Source organism: Tinamus guttatus, unplaced genomic scaffold (genome assembly GCF_059628265.1).
Source record: "Tinamus guttatus ecotype Peru unplaced genomic scaffold, ASM5962826v1 Tinamus_guttatus_pri_ptg000087l, whole genome shotgun sequence".
NCBI lineage: Eukaryota > Metazoa > Chordata > Aves > Tinamiformes > Tinamidae > Tinamus > Tinamus guttatus.
Genome location: NW_028288621.1, coordinates 121,246 through 145,276, shown reverse-complemented (window position 1 = coordinate 145,276; position 24,031 = coordinate 121,246). Strand labels below are relative to the sequence as shown.

Below are 24,031 nucleotides of genomic sequence, written 5' to 3'. Positions count from 1 at the left end.
TCTTTCTCTGTCAATTCGAAAACCGTACCTAACATCAGCTTCTCTCCTTCTGTCCTAGGAGGCACTGAGGGCCTGGGGCCCTCGTTCTGCTCGAGGAGAGGCCGTTTCACCCCTCCTAGGCTCTCCAGAGCCAGCAGCACAGAGCGACAACTTCCATCTTGATGGTGAGCATTTGTGATTGAGGGACACATATATCCCTGTTATGAGGAAAGACTAAACAGGCCGGGCCTCTTTAGGGTGGAGAAGAGATTGATAGGAAGTTTTATCAACAGGCCCAAATAGCTGAGGGAGAATGTAAAGAGGATGTGGCCAAGCTCTTCCCTGTGGCACCTGCTCTCCCAGCTGTGGCCAGTGCCGGGCCCTGCTCTGGGCAGCTCCTACCTTCTCCCCACGGCAGGGAGCTCGCAGCTTGCGCTGCTGCGCTCTGGGCCCTCCGCACAGGGGCGGCCCCTTGGCCAGCCCAGCTCCTCTGGCCCAGCGCTCACACGCAGCGCTGAGCTCTGCCTCGAGCTCCTGGCAGAGGGAATGGCGGGCAGCCCAGGATAGGGAAAGGCTGGGAAAGGCTGTTGGCAGCCCGAGGACTTGGGCGTCACACAAATGCAGCGGAGCAAACGGGCCCTGCACAGGAAAGCCCAGAGTGCCCACGGAGCAGGAGGACCTGCCTTGGTGATGTGGTCCCTGTCCGTGGGGCTGCAGAGGGACAGAGCAGCCTCCATGATGGTCCCCAGCACGGGGCTGTTCCTGACAGGAGGCAATTTCTGCAGCAGCTCCTGAGGGGAGACTGCACACACCCTCTTCCTGCCATCCCTGAGCGTGTCCCAGCCCTGATGGGCCCTGTGCTCACCCAGGGGCTGGGGCACTCAGCTCTGCATCTCACAGCCTCGTGTCCCTGACACCCAAGAGCTGCCCTTTGCCCATGGCCTGGGCACTGAGGGGACTTGTTGTCTCAGGCCTCTGAGAGCGTCAGGGCTGCCCCGCACTAGGGCTGTGGCCCCTTCCCCTTTGGGCATCCCCTGAGCCACGTTCCAAGGGAAATCCTAGAGGGAGCTTTTTGCTGGTGCTTCCCTGCACCTGGAGCCTGAGAAGACGGCTCTGCACAGACATAGCTGCAGCGGGGATGCTTTTGTGCCTGGGCTCCCTGGGAAACAACACACAACACCCAAAGAATGGAACAGGAATATTTACTTAAACAGCAACATCAACAATAAAAACAACAATAAAGACAGTAATATCAACAATATCAACAATAAAAGCAACAGCAACACTAATATCAACAATAACAACAGCACAAAGAGTAGGTAAGTACTGAGAGCCCTGATGAACTGGGCCTTCCTTGCAGCCTCCAGCGTGAAGAGAGCCTTGGCTTGCAAGGCAAAAGGAGGTCTTGGCCCTCGCAGGGCTCTGCAGGCCCCCAGCCGCTTGACTGGGCCGTGCATGGGCAGTCGGTAACTCGGGGGCTGCTCCAGCTGCTTCTCTCCAAGCTGCTGTTCCTGGGCAGGTCCCCGTGCCTCCTGCCTTCCCCTGGGCAGGGACTGCACGACACGTGCAGCTCAGGAGAGCCTTGGAAACCTGATGGCCTCCACAGAGGCTTCCTGTGGCCCTGGGAAAAGAGAGGAAGGCAAGCGGTGAGAAACGCTGCGGCGCCTGTTGAACAGGCTCATCTCAGGCTGCTTCCCTCTTGCTGGGCAAGCTGCGAGGGGCCCCGTAGGGCAAGGAGGTGGCACTGTGGAGCCCAGGCCCCCAGAGGAGGCTGAGAGCTGCTGAGGCTCAGAGCAAGGCGGCTGCAAGGGGGACGCGTGCAGGGGCCACAGGAAGGCTGGCCGAGGGACCAGCAGTGCGTGAGGAAGGGCTGCCCTGCTGCAGCCCTGACAAGCCAGAGACAGCAGCGCTGCGGCTGCCTGAGCGGAGGTGCCGAGTGCCTGGAGCCCTTGGAGAGGCCGGTCAGAGCTTTGGGCCTTGTGGTCCTGCTGGCACGGAGGGAGGGCTGGCGCCTCTCCAGGGCAGCGGGGAAGCCCCCGCCGCAGGGGCTCGACCCGAGGGACCCGGCTCCCCCAGCAGCCCCAAGGGGAGGGCGGTTCTGTGCGGGCTCTTTGCGGTGGACACAACTTACCCGCCGGCCTCCTGAAGCGCTCCCTGGGGCTGGGGGTGCACGCCCACTGCCACCAGCGAGCCTGCCGAGGAAGAGAAGGGTCAGAAGGAGCTCGTGTGGCTTTCGTGGGGCAGGCAGCTTTGGGGGTGCAGGAGGCAGTGGCCCCTGGCCTGGATGGGAGGCCACAGAGCACCCACTGCTTCTCCTTGCCCTTTGTGGCCTGCCCAGAGCTCTTGTTCCCCATGGCCCCTGCTTGCTCCCAGTCCCACAAGGCAGCACTTCCTACCTGCTCTTCCTTGGTGCCCTCTGTTTCCACTAGGAAAACGCACTGCGCGCCGCCCTGCCCAATGGCCGGGATCCTCCTGATGTGGCGGGGATGGGGGCTGTTGCGCAGCTCGGGGAGCCTTTCTGGTGGCTTGGGGGTGCATTTCTCTGCCTCCAGGACATTTCGCGGCTCTCTCTCCCGATGGAAGATGCGGGAGAAGGTGTCCACGCTGCAAGAGAGCAGAGAGAGCCCCGAGGTTGAGCACTGGGCAGCAGCGTCCTTGCTGAGAGCTGCCCCAGGCACCTGGCAGGGCCCCAGAGGCAGCCAGGCCCTGGGCGGCAGCAGCAGCCTGGGCTGGCATTGGCCTCCCGGCTGCCTGATGAGCTTGCCCCAGCTGGGCAGGCAAGTGCCCCCCGACGCAGCGTGCGGCTGGCCCTGGAGCAGGGCTGTGCGAGAGCTGCCAGGGGCTTTTTGCCCTCCACGGAAAGGGTCAGCGTGGGGCAGGTGCACGTGGGCACGGGCAGCTCCCTTGGCAGGGCCCGGGACACTGCTCAAGGGCAGCTGGTGGCCAAGGGGTGGCCCAGGCAGCTCCTGGCTGCAGCTGCCCCTCCACAGAGGCTGAAGTGGCGGCTCAGCCCGGGGCGTCTGGGGCTCTGGGGGCCGGGAGGCTGCGCGAGGGCAGCGCCCTGTGCTGGGTGCGCAGCACGAGCAGCGCTCACCTGTCCTGGGGAACCCCCAGCTTCCTCCTGCGCTGCCCGCCCTGCTGCAGGCTCTGGTAGTCGGGCGCACGCAGCAGGGGAGGTGCCGGGCGCCGCGCAAGCGTGCGCGGCCCGTCCCTGGCGGGCTCGGGGAGCGCCTGGGACGCATCCCTGGCTCCGCTGCCCGCAGCACGGCCTGGCCTCCGCACGTGCGCCATGCTGCCGCCATGGCCAGGAGGCGCAGACTGGCGGGCGCCGCGAGCCAGGGCGACAGCACAGCAGCCCCTCCGTTGTAGTTGCCCCGTGCCCTCCTGTCTGGGCAGGCTCCAGCCCCTGCAGATGCAGCTGCCACACGAGGCCTGGAGCTGGTTGTGCTGCGCTTGCCTCAGCCACTGCCATGGGGCAGCTTTTGGGATGCCCTCTGTTTCCACCAGGAAAAGGCACTGCGCGCTGTCCTGCCCAATTAATGCAATGTAGTTCCTTTTTCACCACTGAAGTTGCTAGTAATGAAGCAACCAAAAATCCCCTGCCTAAGATAGGATTTCAGTCCAAGAAGTCTTTCAGCTTCAGAAAAAAAAAAAAAGAAAGAAAAAGGCTTTGTCTTGCACAGAGCGTCAGAGCCGAGACCAGTTCTCCGTGTTGCCACGGATTGTCGCCCTCTGCCTCCACATCCCAGCTTTTCCCAGGAATGTGGAAGGCTTCAGGAACGGGCGGCTCCTGTAGCAGGGAGGCAGAGCTTGGGGCCGCAGCCCTGCACCCCGCGGCTCTCCCCATCCAGGTCCTGGCGCCCGGACACGCAATTGGGGACTCGGTCTGCCCAGGGGCTGCCCGGCCTCGGCGCCCGTCACCCGAAACGTTGACCGGCGCTGCCTGGTGCTCCCGCACCACCCCCAGCTACACAAAATCCAACTTCATGGCACAGGACAGCATTTTTAATCAGCACAGGTTCAAGAGGTTTAAACTGTTTAAAGTTATTTTGTATTCTTTGTAGGAATATCCATAAAAGATCTCAAAGGTATCTGTGTCTGTACATATACAAGAACCTTCAAAAATTATTCACAGAACAAAAATAAATCTTCTTTAGAACAAACCCAGGCAATGAAATGCAGAGATGGATCTCACAGACCACACAGTCCAGTGCTACTAGCATAAAAATACAGCTTAAAAAACAGGTTTGTTACTTCTTTAAGGTGTTCTTTGCTGAAACGTGTAATCCTCTTAAAAGATCATCTATTAAAAAATCAATGCAGCTGGAGCGATTAAAAAGCCCAGCAACAGGAAAGGTGCTCCCTAAACACAAAATTCGCCCACATTAACAGGCAGATATAAAATCAGCCTCAGGTTGTGTTGCCTAAGTTCTGCTCTCTGGCATCAGCAAGGGCACAGCAGACACATCACGACCCCACATGACACATTCACATGCATCACACCCGTTGGGTCCCACTTTCCACAAGTGACTTGTGTTGACCGGGTGTTGTCCTGGCCTGGTGGCCAAGCGGGCTGACGCGGAGAGTCAGATGAGGTGAAATGCTACACAAGCGAGACGGGGCAAGCTCCATGGCAAGCGTGCCATTCCCTTGCCATTCCGAGCCATGGTTGAGCGTGCACAGCTGGGCTGCATGCACATGGCCACTGACCTATGCTGCTAAGAAGCACAGCTGCTCCAGAGCTGCCAGGCCCACGCTTGGAGCAGTGTCCACACAATGCCCCACTGCTCCTTCACCACTTGGGTTCTCCTCAAGTAGAAAAGTCCTGTGATTTTGACTTTTCAAAGCTTGCTTTCAGACAGTAGGGTCTTTATTGTACAAAACTCCCAATTCTCTCCTAGGAGGCAGTAAGTCATGTGTGCAACACCATGGCCAGTACTGCCTTGGGAGCTAGATCATAACATTGGGACAGGAAGATAGAGAAGAATGATGGGTTCTAGGCACAGGGCACTCAGCTCTGGGAAATCCTGAGCTCCTTACCTGTGCATCAGTGATTTTCTGCTTCACATCGATGATTTTCTGCTTCACATCAATGATGGCTTGCATCTCAGCATGATCCTTTTTCAGCTCCTCTTCAACTGCCATGAGTCTGATGTGCAAAAAGAGAGAATTAGTGCAGTTTAAAACTATTCCTGGGTGTTTTGGCTGCTCTGGGGCTGTTGCTTTGACTTCTCCAGTTGTCCTCTTTTCTGCAAGAAGTCTGTTGCATTCAAGAAAGGTTATCGATCCTTCTCACAGCCCCAACTGCCTGAATTTATTATATTCAAAGTGGGCATTGCCAATAATCTAACTGTCCTGTAAAACCACCCCATGAGTACAGTTTTCAAACAAAGCAAATGGACCAGTTAGAGGTATAGCAGAGACTGGGGTTAGAAATTCCTAAATCTTTTTGTCTGCTCTCCTGACAATCTAAAGCAAGTCTCAACACTCATATCTCAGTTTTCTCATCTCTAAGGCAGGAGTGGTGTCAGTCCAGGAATATCAAGCCCACACAACTGCTCTCTTTATTGTCAAGGATAAATGTGACAAGGGGGAGGTTCCTGCTCTCCGTGTTCTGCAGACTTTGCAGCCAAGTCTCACCTACTGATGATGCTCTTCATCTGGCTGTCTTTCTCCTCTTGCTGCCGGGGTAGCCTCTCCTCCCTGTCTTCCAGCCTGGACTTGTACTCCACGAGCAGCTTCTGCATCTGCTCCTCCTGCACGAGGAGGCGCAGCTTGTACTTCTCCAGCCGGTGGCTGGACACCTTCAGGCGCTCCTTCAGCTTCGCTATCTCCTGCTCGTACCGTGTGGGGAGGGGAGCAGAGCAGGAAAGAATCAGATGCAAAGGAGAAAGGAACCCATCGGATTATTATGTTCTGCTGCTGCTGAGAGAAAGCCACCGTTCACTTTCATTAAAACTAAATTGATGGGAGCAAAGGAAATGACAAGCAGACAACTGTGGGCAACAACAAAGGAGTACGGAGGCTCCCACTGAGCATTAGGTTATTCCCACACTGTGGAATGTCTTCCTGTAGCCCAGTTTAAGCCCTCAAATAGCTATGACATGGCTCCTCAGTCCTGCCTGGTAACAATCCCACTTACTCCAGACCCAAGGAGTTCCCAGCCACAAGCTGCTAATGGTGCTCAGCTGTAAACAGATGTCCTAGGGTGACCAAACTTGTGAAAGGGACCCAAATAACTCATTTCTCAGGACCTGAGGAACATGAAACCAATTGTTCCAGGCTGAAGGCAGGGCCCATCACTCACTACATATAGCCTGCAAATTCACTTGGCTGAGGTTTGTTTTTTCCACCTACCACCTCTGGATAAGCACTTGTGCAATAGTACAATGAATCTCAGCACATTCCACTTCAGGTTTGGTTCATTCACCTTTCCTAAATTGTTTCTGTTGCCACTTCTTGTCCACCAAATATTCTCCTCTTTTCATCCCACCCTCTAAGAATACAAAACCTCTTATTTGGAAAAAAAAATCTTTATTTGGGAAAAAAGTCAAAAAGTCACATCTACTTTGGGAAATAAACACACTTTAAAAAGTGCTTCTCAGGAGATGACGGATGTTTCTGGCTAGCCTTGAAATACTCCACCATCTAGATGACAGACATTTGCCTTAGGTGAAGTCCAAGAAAAAATCCAAATGCAGCTGCTGATCAAGATTGAGCTGTGGATTGAACACTGTGGAGTAAAAAGGAATTTGGTTATTTTTTAACTGAGCCGCATCCCTATGAGATCTGTCCCAGAGAAGCTTCTCTACCTCATTTAACCCCCCCGCCAACTTCCTCGCTCTGAAAGACTCAAGGAACCAGACTTCCTTTTATGAGCTCTTAGTGTTTCAAGTTGCAACACACTCTTCCTTAATTACCACTTACCTCTGAACATTAGGCTTGATTCAAGAAGTGCTTCACAGTTATTTTTCACAGGTGAAATGCAAACCATTCCCACCAATTCCTCCATCTCTCACACCCTTCTCTTCCCAGCAAGACTTCGGAACATTTCAGACCCCATTTAACCCTTCCCCAGCTCTATATTATTGCATATGTCTAAAAATTCAACAGGAGCTATCTGAAAGCTCCTGTAAGTCGAGGCAGCTTGGAGGGACGGCATTTCCAAAGGGAGCTACACCTGACGGTGCAGAAGCTTGGCACAGGCCACCCTGTGCAAGATCTCTGGTGTTTCTGCCACCTACCAGCTTTTTGCTTCACATGAATCACTCCTACGATGTGGGAAGGTTCAAGCAACAAGGCATTCACCACTGCCTGGGCGCTCTGAAGTGAACCCTCCTCATCCCCCATCTCCCCTCCAGCTCCGGCCGTGACCAACCTGTCAGTGGGGTCCTCAAATATCTTCTGAAGCCCTGAGGAGAGACTGCCACTGATGCTGGGACTAGAACTGTGCTCAGGGAAATGTCTCAGCTGCTGTTGAATGGGCGTAGGGTTGGTCAGGGACTTGGTGATGTCCGCAACAATGCGAGGCAGAGGTCCCTGCTTTGCCACGGTCGCCTGTAGAAAGGAATTTTCACCCTAATTGGACAACAAGCACCGCGACACCCACCAGGTTTTGGATCACGATGCCCAGAGGCGGAGGGGTGGAGGTGGAAGGAAGGAGGGTGGGTGGTTGTGTGCGGGTGTGCCTGGACTAGGAGGCAGCGTTACGGAGCAGCGTAATCACGGCGACGAGATGGATGGAGGAGACCAACGGGGTGCAGCAGACACTGAGGAAAGAAAAGGAAATAGAAAAGAAATTAGGATTGATCCCCCAAAACAAAACAAACAAAAAATCATGCTCAACAAAACCAAACTGTGGCCGTTCCAATGCAAAACTATCATGCAAAGCAAACTAAAGCCAGGCTAGGTGAGGTCAAAGTGAAAACTACAGTATCTACTCATTAAGGGGGGTTTAAAGGCTACAGATTCAGCTAGTGGGAGGGAACCTTCCAGGCAAAGGGAGTCATGTGGTAAAAGAAATGCATGCCAACAGACAAGGGATGCGGCATTCGAGGGTCATGAGAGACTTGAGAGGGTTCAGGGAGGTGGGGAAAGAAAGGTTTTCATTTCAGAAGGCTTTGGGCTTGGCATGCTACGCTGATGCCGTCTCCTGCAGCAAACGGTTATCAAAAACTAAGGCGCTCCTCCCTTGTTAAAAGCAACTGCATGAAAACACCAGCGACCCTCATTCCAACACTGCCATGGAAGGTGGGATTAAATGCTTGGCTTCAGGTTTACTCCCGCCCTAGCCTGGTGCTGGCCAGGCTGAGCACGGCAGCAGCCCGAAGGGGAAGCTGCCCCTTTGGATTCTTTATTTTTGCCCTCTCTGGGTCAAGACTGGTCGTAGCAGCTACACGGTGCTGCTTGCTCTCATGCCCGAAGCAGGAGACAAAAGTGGTACAGACTTAATGCTGCAATAAAACTCCCTCAAAGACATTCCTCTTTTCAAAGATGTCCTTATTTTCCCCTTGAGCAAGGATCCGGTCACTCCAGAGAGAGGTCTCTTTACAGAAGCTTTCTTACAGAGCATCTCCTGCTCTATTAAGACCTGTGAGGTTACTTGTCTCCTCAATTCCCACTCGCTACCCACAGTAGAACAGCACTGCAGTGTAACTTTATCCCTTAATTCTCTTTATAGCAATCCACTATGCCAGCTCCCAGGGGCCTGCTAGGATAGATCCATACATCTAACCTACAGAAAGGACAAAGCACATCTGCTTTAAAGCTTTACGTCTGGCTCCTTCCCCTCCCAGCTGCCCGAGACATTTAGCATGTTTTCGTTTGGAGAGCAGTACCCATTTGCCCTGCAGAAACTGGGTTTCCCTTGACCTGATGGCCTGAGCAGCTGGAGGAAGGTGGCACAGTTTGTGGCACTGATGGATTTACCCCAACTTACGGAAATAGAGGAACTGGTCTTTTACATGCTCCCTTTGCCTGTTTTTCCGCGCTTGCTGAGCTGTCTTTATAACAAAGATTTTATTGCCTTGACACTATGAGTGCAAACTTTGCGCATGTATGACAAAAACAGAAAAACAAGACCACAAACTGTTATCAGCCTAAGATTAACTGAGATTAATATACATTATCCTTCTGAGTCAAGGACATTTAGATTTACTCTGAAGCACAAAGCTCAATGCCTTCTTTTAAATAACGCGCTGTGAGAAAAGAAATATCCAACAAATCATTATCTTGGAAGACCCTTCTAGCAACAAAAATCATTAGCAGCACATTGCAAGTCACCTCAGCTCTCCAGATGCAAAAGACATGGAATACAGACAAAATTATGCAGCTCCAAAAGTGCAAATATGGAACAGTTTTAAGTACTTTCACAAAAAAAAAAAAAAAGCTGACATGGAGCTCAGCTTCTCTGACTCTTGTCAGCTTTACTTTTTAACAAGGTTTTAATGATTTGGGGTCTTGCAGGGAATGTAGCTGGGGAAGAACAACCCAGACTCTGCTCTTGTGCAGTTCAATGGTCCCAGTGCTCAGAGCTGCAGCCGAGTGTCTCCCATGGCAAGGAGGGAGTGCAGCTCTGGCAAGGGCCCCTCTAAGCTAAAAGCTAATGCAAACGTCACAGAAATGGACGAATCTCAGTGGATTGGGCCCTGGTCTTCCAGGAGAGCAGTTCTGCCTGGCCAGGACGTGACTTCAGCCCAAGCTGGGCAGGGGAGGGTCCAGCCAGGTGCCTCAACTTGCATCCAAAAGAACCTCCCCCCAACATTTCCATTTCCCAGCCAAGCACTCGAGTGCTGCCCTCTCTGCCTGATTTGGGTGTCTGCACCAGCAGTGGGGCCCAGCCGCCCCCGGCAGCCGCCCCGGGGCCTCCCGGAGCCGGCGGGGCCGCAGCGGGAGCGCGAGGGGACTGTTGGGCAATGGCCCTATCGCACATTCCTCTCCCAAGCTGCTGGGCACTCTCTCCCCAGTGCGGCTCCGCCTGCTCCCCTGATGTCTCCTCGTGTTTACGGTCGCTACGCTACAATCGCCGCGTTCGCCCTCCCAGGCCTCCACTCCGCTTTACCTCATCAAGCTGGGAAACCACCTCACACAAGAGGGAATGCAGAACAGAGAGCTCTCTGCCCACGTCGATGTAGCCCTCAAACCCGGGCATGTTGGAGATGCTCTCTGGATTAGAAATCTCGAGGAGAAAACGCTTCATTCCTCCCCACTCATGTTCCAGAAAGTCATTCATGAAGCCCATGTACTCTTCCTTGTTATCAAACCTGCAAGAAAGGGGAGGGAAAACTCAGTCAACAACCACCACAAAAAAGCACAAGAGTAAAATAACTGTCTGAAAACACTTCATGGTTATCTTTTGACTTGCCTTTCTGAAAAGGTGTCTGGAAGGGGAGAAAATGGGCAATTTAAGAGATTCCCTGCTTTCTCGACTTGGTTAAATACTAGTAACTCGCCACTCATACTGTCAACAAGGGGGTTGGTAACATCTCTTCCCTCCCACAGACTTGGTTTCTCTCCAGCACCTTCCCTGCACCCCTTTCCCTAACGGAGAAGTGCTCCTAGGCCTACATTCAGCTGGGAACCTGGGAGGTGGAAGGGGAAAAAAAACATGATCCTTGGGAGGAACGGCACTTTTTTTTTTTTAAATAGCATAAAACAGGCACACACAGGCATGCTAAACCATTAACCTCTTCATGCTTTTCTCCTGTGTCCCTCTACTGAATTCAGTGCACCTCCAGTCTGCATTCAAATTGACTCTGCCTAACTCAGCTCTGGGCTGTTCCAAAGAGAACGGAGGAAATTTCTTCCTTTCTAAAGTCTGTTCCAATTTGCCCAAGAATCAGCAGTCTGCAAAAATGACCACTAGGCAGGGCTCTCCTTACTTGACCTGATTTGCACCCCTAGAAGTAGAGATTTCAAGGTCATCCCCACCACCTACTTAGCAAAATTGGCCAGATTCTGAACCACTTTAGCAATAAGAGTGAGGGTGCGGGATGTCTGGTCATCAGGATACTCCTGCATGAGGTAGAAGAGGCTGGGGGACATGATAGCAGGACTCAGGAAGCGCAGGAAGAGTGAGGCGCTGATCAGGCGCTCGCTGATGTCCTCCTTGCCCCTGCTCAGGCACTGCTGCTTCCACGATGCAAACATCTCCTTCAGCTCCTGAGGGAACACGCTGAAAAACAGCGAGCAGAGACACAAAACCGTGTGGGCAATGACAGGCAGAAAGTCAAAATGGTGACCAATCGCTTGAAATAATTAACTGTGAGAAATCATCCTTGACTTATATTTTCACTCCACCTCTCTAGGCCAGAAAATGTCATTAAACATCTATTCTTAGACCACCATTTAATCTGGTGATTCTTAAGTACTGGTTAAATCATCCCTTGTTCAAACATGTGAAATGAAGCTGTTTTCAGACCCACCGATGTGCAGACTAAAAACCACCACGACCACGCTGGAACAGAGTGCTCCAGATATTTAAAACAAACTGGATCAAAATGAACTATATAACTCTATATGAACTATAATTGAAATTTGTATTTTGCTTGTAAAGCTCTTCCACTGCTTTGCATATATTTTGCCCTGAAGCAGAAAGGACATTTTTTTTCCAAGGACACTCACTAGCAGAGATTTTTATTAATCTTTCGGCCAGTGTGATTTCCCACACTTTTTGGTTTTACCATTCTAAAGGGGCTGAGACAGAGTTGTCTATACATACCAAACCCACTTTTTATTCCGAGCTCCCGCTAAGCTGTCTTTTCCCTTAACTCCCTCCTTGTTCAGGCACAACTCACTATCTGTCCCCTGCAGAGGATTTCAGCAGAAGCTCCTGCTGGAACCCCCTGGTTTAGGCAGAAAAGTCACCCAGGGTATTGCGCCCCAGGTAATAAGGCAGCAAGAAAAGGAAACAAGGCAGTCTCAGAAGATAGACGGCTACTTCCTAGCACGACTGCTGGCTTCACATCCTCAGAAGAGGAATTCACACTTTCCACTCAAAAGAGCTGTGAGGGAGAAGGAGGAGAGAGCGCCTCACCAGTAGGAATTGATGATCTTGCAGAAGGCCAGCTCGCAGCACTTTTTCAGGTTGCTCTGATGGTCTGTTAATTCACTGGGTGAGCACTTGCTGGGATCCACTTCGCAGTTTTCATCTGACTCATACAGAGCTTTGATGAACTCTCCTGGACACAGGGAAGAGGATGACAGACCACAGTCACTAGAGGAACAGCCTCCCTGACGCACCTTTCAATCCTGCTTGTGCCTTTCCAGAGCAACCTTGCTGCCTTGCGACACGGCCTCCAGACACCAGACCTTGGTGGCCTGGCTCCTCTGGCTCTCCCAGAGGAATGAGGCTTTGCTACTTGTCCTCAGGCCTTCCCCAGGAAATGCACTTGACAGTGATGCTTATTTTTATTATCTCTAAACTCGCTCTCCTTACATTTCAAATCTGTCTCAGGAATAAGACTAATACTCCAGTGCGAGATCAATCCTGCTTGTTTTCTCAGTTTCTTACAGGAACATCTCACAATGCCTCTGTCGCCTGCATCTTTCAAAGTCCTTTGCGTTTCTGTAATCCTTGGACACACATTCGAAAAAGGATGAGGTTTCTTTTGCTTAATATATTTAAATGCACCATTCACCGTTTTTTCTCTTTTTTTTTTGACTTATGCTAAGAAATGTTTTTTAAACTGCTGCTGTTCACCAGACAAAACCTTCATTCATTTGTTTAATGATTCAGTGTCTTCCAAGTTCACCTCCTGCCATGACCTTGCCGGCTCCGAGCTAACACTCCAAGGCTTGTTCGTGCAAAGGGGTTGTGTTTTTCAACCTCTGTTTTCTTAAAAAGCCTTAACCAACCATCAAGCCCGTCCAAGCTAAAGCCAGCAGTGTTCTTGCAAGCAGATCAGCTGCCACATTTTCTTAAACTGTTTTGCTTAGGTCCAAAATCTTCCTGCTGAGGGCATCTAGATCACTTACTTGCTAAACCATCAGCATCACTTCTGTGGGTGAGCTCTGTTTTAACTGTTGCTTCCTGGGTTATTTTTTTCCCTTAAATGTCTTTGAAAGACATTCTTTTTGGTCCATGAGGCTCTGTATTAATCGTGTATTGAGACGCTCTTGCAGATAAAATAAACAGCTCACACCAACGTAATGTCACTAACTCTTTCAAAGAGCACGGCATCGGAGTGAACTGCCTAGCGACACTCAGCACGTGATGAAGAATGAGAGGGATATATTGTCATGAGCAGCCTTGCCCTGGGCACCAGACAGGCCGCACAACCGACGGCGTATTTCCATCTCTAACATCGGTGATTTACAGTCTTATCACTCAGCACCGATGTTCTAGACCACGGGATAAAAGCCATTAATTTTCATTCCGGCTTCACCACTACAGCCGTGGTCCTTGGATGGGTCATCTTCCAGATCCCAGCACACAGAGTCCAATCCAGTTCCTTGACTTATTGTTCTCTGCAACTGGATTAGCCCTTGTAATACCAAAAAAAAAAAAAAAAAAAAAAAAAGACAGGTTGGCACTTTCTTACCTAGTGCATCGTGAAGATCCTTTTGCCCTACCAATTTTAGGTATTCCTCAACAGCTTTGGTAGCAAGTGTGTTCTCCCTGAGGATCAAGACATCGTGCTCCCCACAACGATCTATCTCAGACATCACCAAATCTGTCAAGAAGTCCTGAAGAAAAAAGTAACATGGGCAGAGGTTATTCTAACGGGACTCAGTCACTCTAGGCAGAAACCAAGGAGGAAGGATAAACACAGGAACAAGAGGATCACTGAAATAACTGTCTAGCTTTGGACATGGGGTGCCAAGGACTGCTCTTCATGCTGAACACAGACAAACTATACATTTAAAAACCCAAGATGGAAGTTAGGAATCAATTCTTGCAGCTCAGCAAAATTTAATTAAGAAGAACGGCTTACAACAACTTAATTCACAAAATGAAAACACCTCTGGACTTGGAAAAAAATGTTGGCATACTTGCTGTGGATCTACATGGCATGGAAGTAGCAATCGAGTTTCATCACTGTGAAAAACCACTTAATATAGGGCTTAGTCCTATAGTAATATTTCTTTCCTCAAGTGATAAGTGCTTATGAGCCAAGGACACCCAGCACATCACAAGAAACACTCGGTACTTAACGAATCTCCAGGACAGGAGCTGTACTTTTGTCCGAGGTTTTTTACTTTTCAAAAGAAAAAAATACCCATGATCCTAAATTAGGACTAAATGATAACTGTGACTTGCTAGTGCTGCTCCAAACATTAATGTCCTCCAAAGAGCACTGCAGCAAGGCATCCTAGCCCTACTGATTATACAAAACTAATGTATCAGTACAAAATATTCAGAACAAACTAGGGCAAATATTCAGAACAAATTAGCTATTGCTTTCTGATGAAATTTGACAGAAATATTTTCACATAGTGCATGCTGGGACCATGCATCTCTATCAGCACCACCACAGTGTGAGCTGCAAAGGTTCCTTGGCCCAGGCTGCTCAATGTGTCTAGAAAAGAGAACTTCAAAAATACTGTGGCACTGCAAAGACAAACTGATCACATCAACGTGCCTACTCCTTGCAGCTAGCACTGCAGGAATCCAAGGGCTGCTTTCAAAAAGCATTTTAGTACCACCCTAGAGGAGTTATCCCAGCTAGCAACTTCCCTGGATTCGAGAAACAGCGCGGTGAGGAACAAGCTCTTATCGAGAGAGCCCCCCTTCAGAGGGACACGTCAAGACGGGCAGGGTACACGACTACGGGCACACGAGAGGCTGTTTCACAGCAGCTGAGTGGGGCTGTCACCTGGATGCTGCCGACGGCTGCTCTTCCACATCTCAAACCCTCACACTTGTGTTTGGGGGCGCGTAACTCACTCTGCCGGCTACAGCTGGGCACCCCTCTCACACACCCAGCTTGGCAGGAGCAGCCAGGTAAATCGATGCCTTTTAATACTTCTCAAAATTGTCTAAGCCCTACAGGACATTTTCACGCACTTTTTTCCAGTATGCACAGAGAAGTCCTGATAACATCCCTGAGCACACTAAGTCCTGATAACACTGAGCACAGCTTCTGTAAAAGCTGTTCAAACCCTGACCAAATCAAGGCTGGAAGTGATTAACTGATTCAGCCTGAGACAACAATGGCAGTTCAGCCCATCACAGGCATTTCTGGAAGTTACTTTCTAGCTTATTTCTCTCTTAAGATTCCTAAACACTCAATGAGTCCCCAATGAGTAACATAAGGTTGGATGGTCCCTCCTACTTCAGCCACTTCACTTGGCACAGAGTATCTTCAATCTTGGCATCAACCAGTGCACTTGCTTGTTGGTAAGAAACCCATCCACATGCATTTGCCCAAGCCCCTGAAAGTATTTTCTAGACCCTTTTCCTAGCTTTTGATCCCGTATCCAGAAATGCCACAGGCACCTTCTGCTGCTGTGTGCGGTCAGGTCAGCCCAGGCTTCCTACTTTCTGCAGCCCCAGAGACACCCACTGCGAGCAGCAAGAGGGAGTCACTTGGACAGGGGCCGCCTGCTCTTACCTTTGCTCTCCCTGTGCTCTGCAGGATGTGCACCAAAGCACCAGCCATCTCCTCCTTTTTCCTGATGCTGATCACTGGTTCGAGCACGGAGCACAGTGTAGTGTAGTTGCTGGTAAAAAACTCTGCAAATTCTTTGTATTGCTCCATGGGCAAGATGGTTATGGTCTGGTAATGGGACTTGATCCGAATGGAAGGTCCCCCTGCTTTCCCTTTCTTGGGTGTAGATGGGCTCACTGGGTACCATTTTTCCATAAACTGGTGACCAGTTACGCTGGCCACAGGAATGTTGACCAAGCCCACATAGTTTTTCTTGTCCTTCTTCTTCTTCTTCTCTGCATCCTTGTAGATGTGAACTGCGATACTTTGAAGAGGCGGGAGGCTGTAGAACTCAAAGTGCTCTCCCCAGAAAATGTTGTCAGCTTTTGTTTTGCTGGTGGTGCGGGCAAAGAGAGTGTCATCAAGGCACAGCTCACAGAAGTACTTTTTCTTAGGGGTCAGGTCCTTTGCCTCCATGATCCAAAGACGAAGCACATTCTCAGCTCGACGGCAGTTGTCCTGCATGGAAGAAAGATCTCAGCTTTGATTCAGAATCTCTAGGAAATTCAACATATTCTCTCCTAAAGCAGAAGCAACTTGCTGTCTTCTGCATGTCCAAGGTAGGGGCTAGAACATTTTTCTTCTCAGAAAGCTCCCAGGGAGGCAGCATGCCAGCTCTAGAGCTGACCTACCTCAAGTTTACCCATGGAAAACCTGACTTTCTTTCACCCAGCTCTGAAATCCCTTTTCCTTTTGCCAGCGCTGTACTGCCCCATTAACCCATGGAGCTCCATGTCCTTTGCTTCCTTATTTCTGGAATTTCCATTACCTTATTTGGCTGCACTGCTCTGCGTACATTTTCCATCCACTTGTCTCTCTCTGCTGCTGAGGAACAGCTGAAACATTTACTGCCAGTGGAGCAGGTTACCTGCAATATATAAGTGATTAGCTGAGATCAAGCAAGTCCAGAAGACATGGACGATCCTGCAAAAAGTAAAGATGACAACTAGGAATGTTTGAGAAACAGCGAGTAAATATGAAAAAGGCAGGAAAGCATTAGAAGATCCCAGAAAGCAGAGATGGAGAGGCCCACAGAAAACAGAGAAAAAAAAAGTCAGTTCAAATTAATATCAAACTAAAAGGAAACATATGAAGGGCCAAAGGTTACTCTTAAAAGACTCTTAAACATCTTACAATACATCTAGCTATAATCAGCCAGTCAAATATTTTTTACACTTGTTAATTGATCCATAGCTATGAAATGCTTGCAGTTTTCCCCAGAAAATCCCGGGGACCGGATGATTTGGTCACGAACAGCGGAAGGACAGAACTAGCAGTGTATTGACACAATGCAAAACTCCCTGGAAATGGTGACTTCAGGGAGCTAATGCCAAGTGAGCAGGAAGAGCTCCTGGCCGAGGCTCAGAGAAGAGCCTGCTACCCACTGGCTTTCTGCCAGGGCCGCTTCCAGGTTCTACTGCAGAGCTTTAGACACATGCAAAGGACTCAGCTGAAGCCACATTGACTCTCCCCTGCCACAGCCGCTCGCGACAGCCTTGGGTGCATCCAGCTTGGTGCTGCCCTTGCAGGGAAATGACTGTGCGAGCACAAACAGCCTGTTCTGGAGGCAGCCCGGGTTGAAAAGCAAAGAGGAGCTTTGCTCCCCGCTGCCCGGTGCAATGGAAATGTGCTCAGCTGCCGAAGCTTCTCCTCAGGCAACCTGGGAAGGGGCTGAGCTGCTGCAAGATGCTTCACACTGGAAATGACACTTCTCAGTTAGGGTATATTTTCAAGAGAATTTAGGTGACAGGAGGAAAATCCAGCTTACAAGCAATAGCTACGCTTAGGGCGTACATACACGTGCTGACTACAAATGCCTAGAGATTTCCCAAGGTAAGAGAAGTTCAATTAGAAGATGCAGTAATTGAGAATGTTTTCTTTTTGCTGACTGGCTGAAGCCATCAGGACTTGGGGATCTCATGCCAATTCGGCAGACCTCAGGAGAACATGTGTTCCCAGTTTGCTCTCCAGCTGCCTCATCACAGGCCAGCATGCTCTAATACATAAGTACTCAAACTGACTGACAGCATATAATCTGCTGGGTGTATGGAAAGTGCTCACCTCAAAGCAGAAGTCTTGTCCAAGGATGCTGCTGTGAAGTGGTTTGACAAAGACTTTTTCTTCTGCCCCAAGATCCAAGGTCTCCACCGCGCTGCCCGGGCTCAGTAAAGATGCATGGGAACGGGACTCTTTCAGCTTTGGCAATCCATGTGACCTGAAGAACAACAATGGGGAAAGGAAACATTATTTTTCTGACCATTTCTAAGAAATGTGGCAGCATCTCGCAGAAAGCTACAACTTGTTGGTGTTTCTTCAACTAGGGAAATATTTGCTAACAGCAAAAAGCACACTTACATCTCTGCATCTCTAAACCAACGCAGAACGGTAGCTGCTCTTGTTGGAGCAAAAATAGCCCCTGCTAGATACAATTTTTTTTTCTTAAGATATAGAGTCTTTGACCTAAAGTCAAACACACTTATTTCCCGCTTTATGGCGCTCAAGTCATTTAGCTATACTGAAGTTTTGCAATTAATGCTTCCCCTTTTCTTCCTCCCCATGTCTCCACTACTCACTTTTGGCCCCCAGCTCGACACCTGCAGCTCTTCTCTCTTTTAGCTGACCAGCTCCTGCGTCCCTTGGCTTGGGCAGGGTCACCTCCACGACACCGTTACCAGTGCAGGCTCCTCTTTGTCCCTAGAAATACCCCGCATACTCCACGCATTTTGGAACCAACTACCCAAGGCACTGAAAATTTTTCTGTAATCTCCCAGTTCGATTTTACGGTGACATCTGTGTGCAGTAGGAAGATCTGCTGTCAATAGCCCAGTAAACAGGTGATGGCATCTTTACCTTGGGCCCTTCTTCCCCAGGGCCGACACCGAGCTGATAAGCTACAATAAAGACACAATACTTTTAGGCCTAAACTAATGCTTTCATTTCTGAAAACAAACTACAGGTGAACTGGATTTTGCCCCAGCAGCATGCGAAAAACAACATAAGGACAGCCTCGATTTCCTTCTCAACCTCACAGGGCTTTGCTTTATAAAGCTACACAACAGTTGGCAGGGCTCCGTGTTTGTCAGAGCAAGAAAAGGTAGATGTTATCAGTCACCCTGGCCCTGGAAGCCTGCACAGCACCATGGTGCCACCGAGCACTACCTGCTTAAAACGGGAAAGGGCTGATTCACGGGGCAGGATAGGGATGCTCCTACTGCCCTGCAAGGAGAAAAAAACAGGGGCAGGAAGAGCAGGAGGTGGGGAGGAAAGGGGCATTCCCTCCTATGAATTCCAAATAATTACACAGACTCAGCTACTTTATGCTACCTTCTTTTGTACCCAAACAATTGGAGCTGGCTTTGCTGTTGGAAAACCCCGCAAAGAGCAGCATAGTTCAAAACACAGATGAGATCTTGTTGGCCGCCTCTTCCCTCCAGCCCTTCTCCTTCCAGCATCCTAATCTCTTCTTCATCTTAAGAGCTTCATTCCCACATGACTTCAGAGTTGCTTTTCTTGCTATTGGATCCACAAATTGCATTTTCCAGGTGCTCTGAGATACACATTGACACTTTGGGGTGGTGACAGGCAGTGGTGGGGAGAGAAGAAACTATTTTCAAGTTTATCTTTATGATGGAAATGAGTTTTCCTTGTGGTTTGATTGATGAAGCATCCTTAGAAAAGCAGTAGACTTAACTACAACCTTTCAGCACCCCTACATGCAGCTGCCTGCGTGGCCAACCAGCGGGAACAGAACTCCATGAAGCCTCAGGCTTTCCAACAGAAGGTACCTATGAGGTCGAGCAGTGCCTAGACACTTCCCTTCTCCAAGCAGGACTCATCAGTGATCTTGACTCTCACGATCCTGCAGCACAAGGTTTCACCAACCCAGCAGTCAAGCCTGGCACAGGGCTCATGTTTTTGAGCTGTGCTGCTTATTCGCACAAAGGTCTCTCTCCAAAGAAAGCTCCTCTCGGCTTCTTTCTGCTCTGCTGCTCTCCAAGGATGTTCCTTTTCCACGCTGCGTGCCCTCCGCTTGCTTCGGCGGACACACGGCCAAAAGGAGGAGGATCACGTGGACACTTGTCCTTATCCAGTGTCCTCTGCACTGCTGGCTTTCCGGGTCGCTCCTTCCCAAATCCCAGTGTCGGGCCCTGCCACCCTGTTCATTTGCCTCTTGCATCCTTGTTTTTAAATCCGTGCACAGGAGACTTGGAGGACAAAGGGAACAGAGCAGTGCCGTGCCGTGCCAGTCCCCGTGGACGGAGTTTTATGCTTCGTACACAACTGGAGAAAACCCACGTGCCACTCAGGTCTAGCTGACAATTCATGCCCACGCTGGCAGGCAGTAGAGGAAGATCCATTTTTGAAGAGAGGAGAGGGCTTTGTTGTGGAGCAGATCATGCATCAAAGCAAAGTCATAGCGACTCATTGTAAATGTGCTTATTGACCTTCCTAAAATAGTATCCTTTCCACTGGAAGAGGATGCCTCATCAGCCCACATTTACCAGGAGTGCCATGTTATGGAAACACTTATGTCTTTACATTATTTATGGCAGAGATTTTTGCATCACAGAACTTCAAAGAAAGCTGGCGACAGAAGTCACTAAAAGCAAAAAGTACTTGACCACAGGGTAACCTGATTTAATATGGTTATGCTCACTGCACTGTTTCATACAGCCAAGTTGCAGCTTCCTGAAAATAGGGATTTATAACAAAATTCACTCCAAAAGGACCACATGACATTGCCATGACTAAAGGAACAGCATCAGCCACCACGGGTGAGCAGCAGCCGTCCGCTCCCCAGCTCCTCACGTCAACAAGACCTCCAACACCCACAGCCATCTCCACGATTTTATGGCACTGCTTTCAGATGGAGAAGACAGAATCATTGATTGAAATGGCACAGCATGACAGGCTCAGCTAATGAATTCTGCTCAGCTAAGGGAGAAGCAAAAATGCACTAAACAGCAGAAGAGCAGAGAGCTCTTAAGTACAGAGCAAGGTATTTTTCACTCTGTCTGATACTCCTGCTGAGCTCCTGCAGAAAAAAATGCACTCTAAGGCTTAATGAAGACAATTAAGACACTTTACAAATAGTTAGGAAAAAGCAGCTTTTACCTGTCTCTTATATAATCCATTTCCAGCCCAAAGTTCCAGCAAAAGAGACACAAGCAAGAATTTACCACAAGGAGCTCTTAGATGGATAGAATTAAGTTCCTTATTGAGTTCTCTCATTTTCTGAGAAATAGATGCGCTGTTCACTGTTGGACTCCACCCTGCAGCAGCTACACAACTACGGCCTTAGCCAGGCCCCTTCGCGTGCCGGAGCGGCACAGCGTGTCCTCGGGGCTGGCCAGGGCTGCTCACTCCGACCTGCCTGCACCAGCAGTCCCAGGGCAACCGCGTGCAGGCAAAGGGCACAAAACACCCAATCCAGTGGTTTTCTATCATGAAATCTAAGGCCCAGTGTTTACTTCCAGGGATGCTGAAGAAGAAAAAGGTATTTGACTGCAGATGCTTAACCTGACCTTTTTTGTCAACTGTTAAGAGTAGTTAAAGGTTTCAGCCTTGTGTTGGTGCTGCATCGCATATTCTAACATATCAGTCAGTCCCAAACACACCCATCTGACAGCTGGCAATAAAATCCTTTCCTCACTTACCTCTCTGGGCTTGTGCTCAGCAATACTCATGCTGTAGGTGCACTCTGTGGGTGACATCACCTGGGAGATGCTCTGACTCTTACCTGTCATCAGCGTTGTGCAGAGTAGGGAGACGGAAACTCGTGTTCCTGTCCAGTTTTGACTGGCTCTTTGTCCTCTCAATGGAGCCTTTCAGACGTTTACTGAAGAGGCCCTAAAACGAGAAGTCACAGCAGTGAAGCAGGGAACCTCTTGTGCCGGGAACAAATCAATCAGGGCAGTGTCACTGCATCCACACTCAGTGATTCCCACCAACCGCCGTGAGGGATCTGCTGTATTGGGATTCCCCAGAGCAGAAAGAGGGGCAGGACAGGATCGTTGATGACCGTTCCCCTGCGTGACAGCTTTGAATTGCAACAAGCGGCACTGCTCATGTTACAGGTGAACTTCAGTGAACTCCAATTACTACTCAAAAGACTCAAAAATTAAACAAACAACCCCCCTCCGCTATCAGCAAGCAGTAGTCTTGGGTACTCAGTATTTGAGCCTATGCTCCCCTTCACACACCATGTTTTTAGTTCTTGGATTAAGACTAGAAGATGCCTTGTGTCCATTGCATCCAAGCTCTCTTTTTGGACTGGGATACAACCAGCCTTACCAAAAAACAGGCAGTTTCAAAACTCTCACTATCCAGACTTGAAAATCTCTGAAGATTTCAGTATTAGTGACTTCAGATACTTGTCCAGGTGCTGTTTTGAAGCAAAACTCAATCCCAAATCTAGCCAGGACCTAAACATATTACATGTCCAGCTAACCTGCCTTCTAAACAACTGCTGCTGGGCTGCTGGTACCACCGCCTGCACCTCCTCCTCCGAGCCCGCGCTCCGCAGGGCCACGAGGACAGGGAGCCACGTGTTCCCCTGGCAGCGCCGCTGCAGCTCCAGCTGCTGACGGGCAGCGCCAGGCACCTCCGCGCGCGGGGAAGTCACGGCTGTTTCCAGCAGGCATCGCTCCACCCTGCGCCACAGCCCCGCGCGGGGCTTGGAAGACAACACGCATTTTAAACCACATTGCATCCAGCTCCTGCCAGGGCTTGCAGGCACACGTGCGTGCGTTCCTCAGCGTGATCCAAGCAAACAGAGAGCTCCTTAATCCAGTAGGATTCAGCAGCACTTGAGGGGCGGAATCAGCTCTCCCCCTCCACAGAGCAGCTGCACTGAGCCACTGCAGGAGCCCCTTCCTTTACCCGCTTCATTAAGAACATTACAGGCTCAGCAAAAATAACATGCCATCACCAACCTAGAGGAACTATTCTCCTAGCCAAAAATTGAACATAGAATGCAAACCCTGGCAGCAACTTCAGAAGTATTTATATAGGTTGCTGCCCATGTTAATGCTGATGTGTCATTATTTGCAGCCTTAGATCCATCCTTGAGAAAAAAGCAAACTACAGATCTACCAGAAGCAGGTACCAAACCACCTGAGAAAATGTAAATACTAAGTAAATACTCTTTCCTCCTCAGAGCCTGTTTATACATTATGGTATTTCAACCTCCACCTCCAGTTCGATGGGAAAATTTGCTCCCCTGCAGGAAAGCCGGACTCACCGGCACTTTGAAAGGAGACGTGTTCGCCGCATCCATGGAGTTGGTCTTCTCCGACGTGCAGGTCCCCGAGATGCTCTGTCTGCAAGGAGACCTCTCTGCCGGGACCTCTGAGAGAGAAGAGGAGGGAGGTGACTGGGCGCAGGAGGGCTCTGCGCCGCACCGCGCGGGCGCCCCGACACAGTTTTCAGTGCATTAAAACACTGCCCAATTCCTCCATCTCTGATTTACTCGCTAAATTACAACGGCATTTCCACTCACAGACTCAAGGTTATGAATCCCACTTGCTCATGGGCGGTAAGCAGTTAAAATAAAAAAAACACTGGTGCAGATCAATACTCGCTGGTATTTATGATTCGATTGCTGTTTGTTCGCTACTATTCCAAAAACTTTATATTATTACGAGCTTTCTTCAGGGATAGTGATACCCACAATGCCCTGGCACGCGGGGTTTGGATGTCGCCGGAGCCAGGACGCGCAGCCCCTGCGGGCGCCAGAGGACAAGATGGAGCATCCTGGCGGGTAAGCAAGCCGGCCCTGCAGCACGGTGCTGCGGCTCCAGGCTGCCTGTTAATTAGGGAAATAACGAGCAAAAGAAACCACAAGTCTTCAAGTCTTATGAGTAGTTTACCTAGCAGATGCTGAGCGTGCCAACAGTTTTTGAGCTTTCTTACAAGCTTTGAGAATGAACGCTAAGGAGCTGGGGGCAACTGCAGTATTAGGCCTGGAGTTGAAGCCAGTCTGGGGCAGCGTGACAGATTTGGGCTGAAGAGCCCCCGTGGTGCCCCGCAGCAGCTCAGCCCCATGACGGTGCTGTGGGGCTGCCCGCTGCGGGGACGCTGCTGAGCCCGGGGAGCCGCTGCCCGCACAGGGGTACCCGAGCCCCGCTCCCCCGCCGCGGGCGCGCAGGACGCAGCGCGAGCAGCACCTCTGGATGCAGAGCTGGCATAAAGCTCCGGTCGCACCCTCCTGTGCCGCGAGACACGGCCCCGGCGCAGGGGACGCAGCGTGAACGGCAAGCAGCAGCACACGATGCAGCGCTGCAGGGAAGCTCCCATCGCGCCCTCGGCGTCGCGCTCCTCAGCGCAGCGGGCGGGAGCATGAAGACAAGCGCCCGGTCGCGCTGGGAACCCGCGGGACACGCAGGTGCGCGGCGCTGCGG

General features: G+C 50.5%; 1 protein-coding gene and 1 pseudogene across 1 annotated transcript; both read right to left on the bottom strand.

Annotated features, from left to right (window-relative positions):
* LOC148595509 (ATPase family AAA domain-containing protein 2-like) overlaps positions 1-24,031 on the bottom strand; it is a 398,768-nt pseudogene that overhangs the window by 367,206 nt on the left and 7,531 nt on the right.
* On the bottom strand, positions 1,551-23,927 carry LOC148595510 (ras GTPase-activating protein nGAP-like). The gene is made up of 17 exons (XM_088520351.1): positions 23,747-23,927; positions 22,873-22,979; positions 21,370-21,479; positions 17,691-17,844; positions 16,399-16,497; positions 15,534-16,088; positions 13,521-13,665; positions 12,014-12,158; positions 10,916-11,152; positions 10,040-10,241; positions 7,224-7,536; positions 5,620-5,824; positions 5,020-5,128; positions 3,696-3,769; positions 2,376-2,583; positions 2,111-2,171; positions 1,551-1,600 (listed from the first exon to the last, which is right to left on the bottom strand). Exons 1-17 carry the CDS (start codon positions 23,925-23,927, stop codon positions 1,551-1,553), a joined length of 2,955 nt encoding a protein of 984 aa, XP_088376477.1.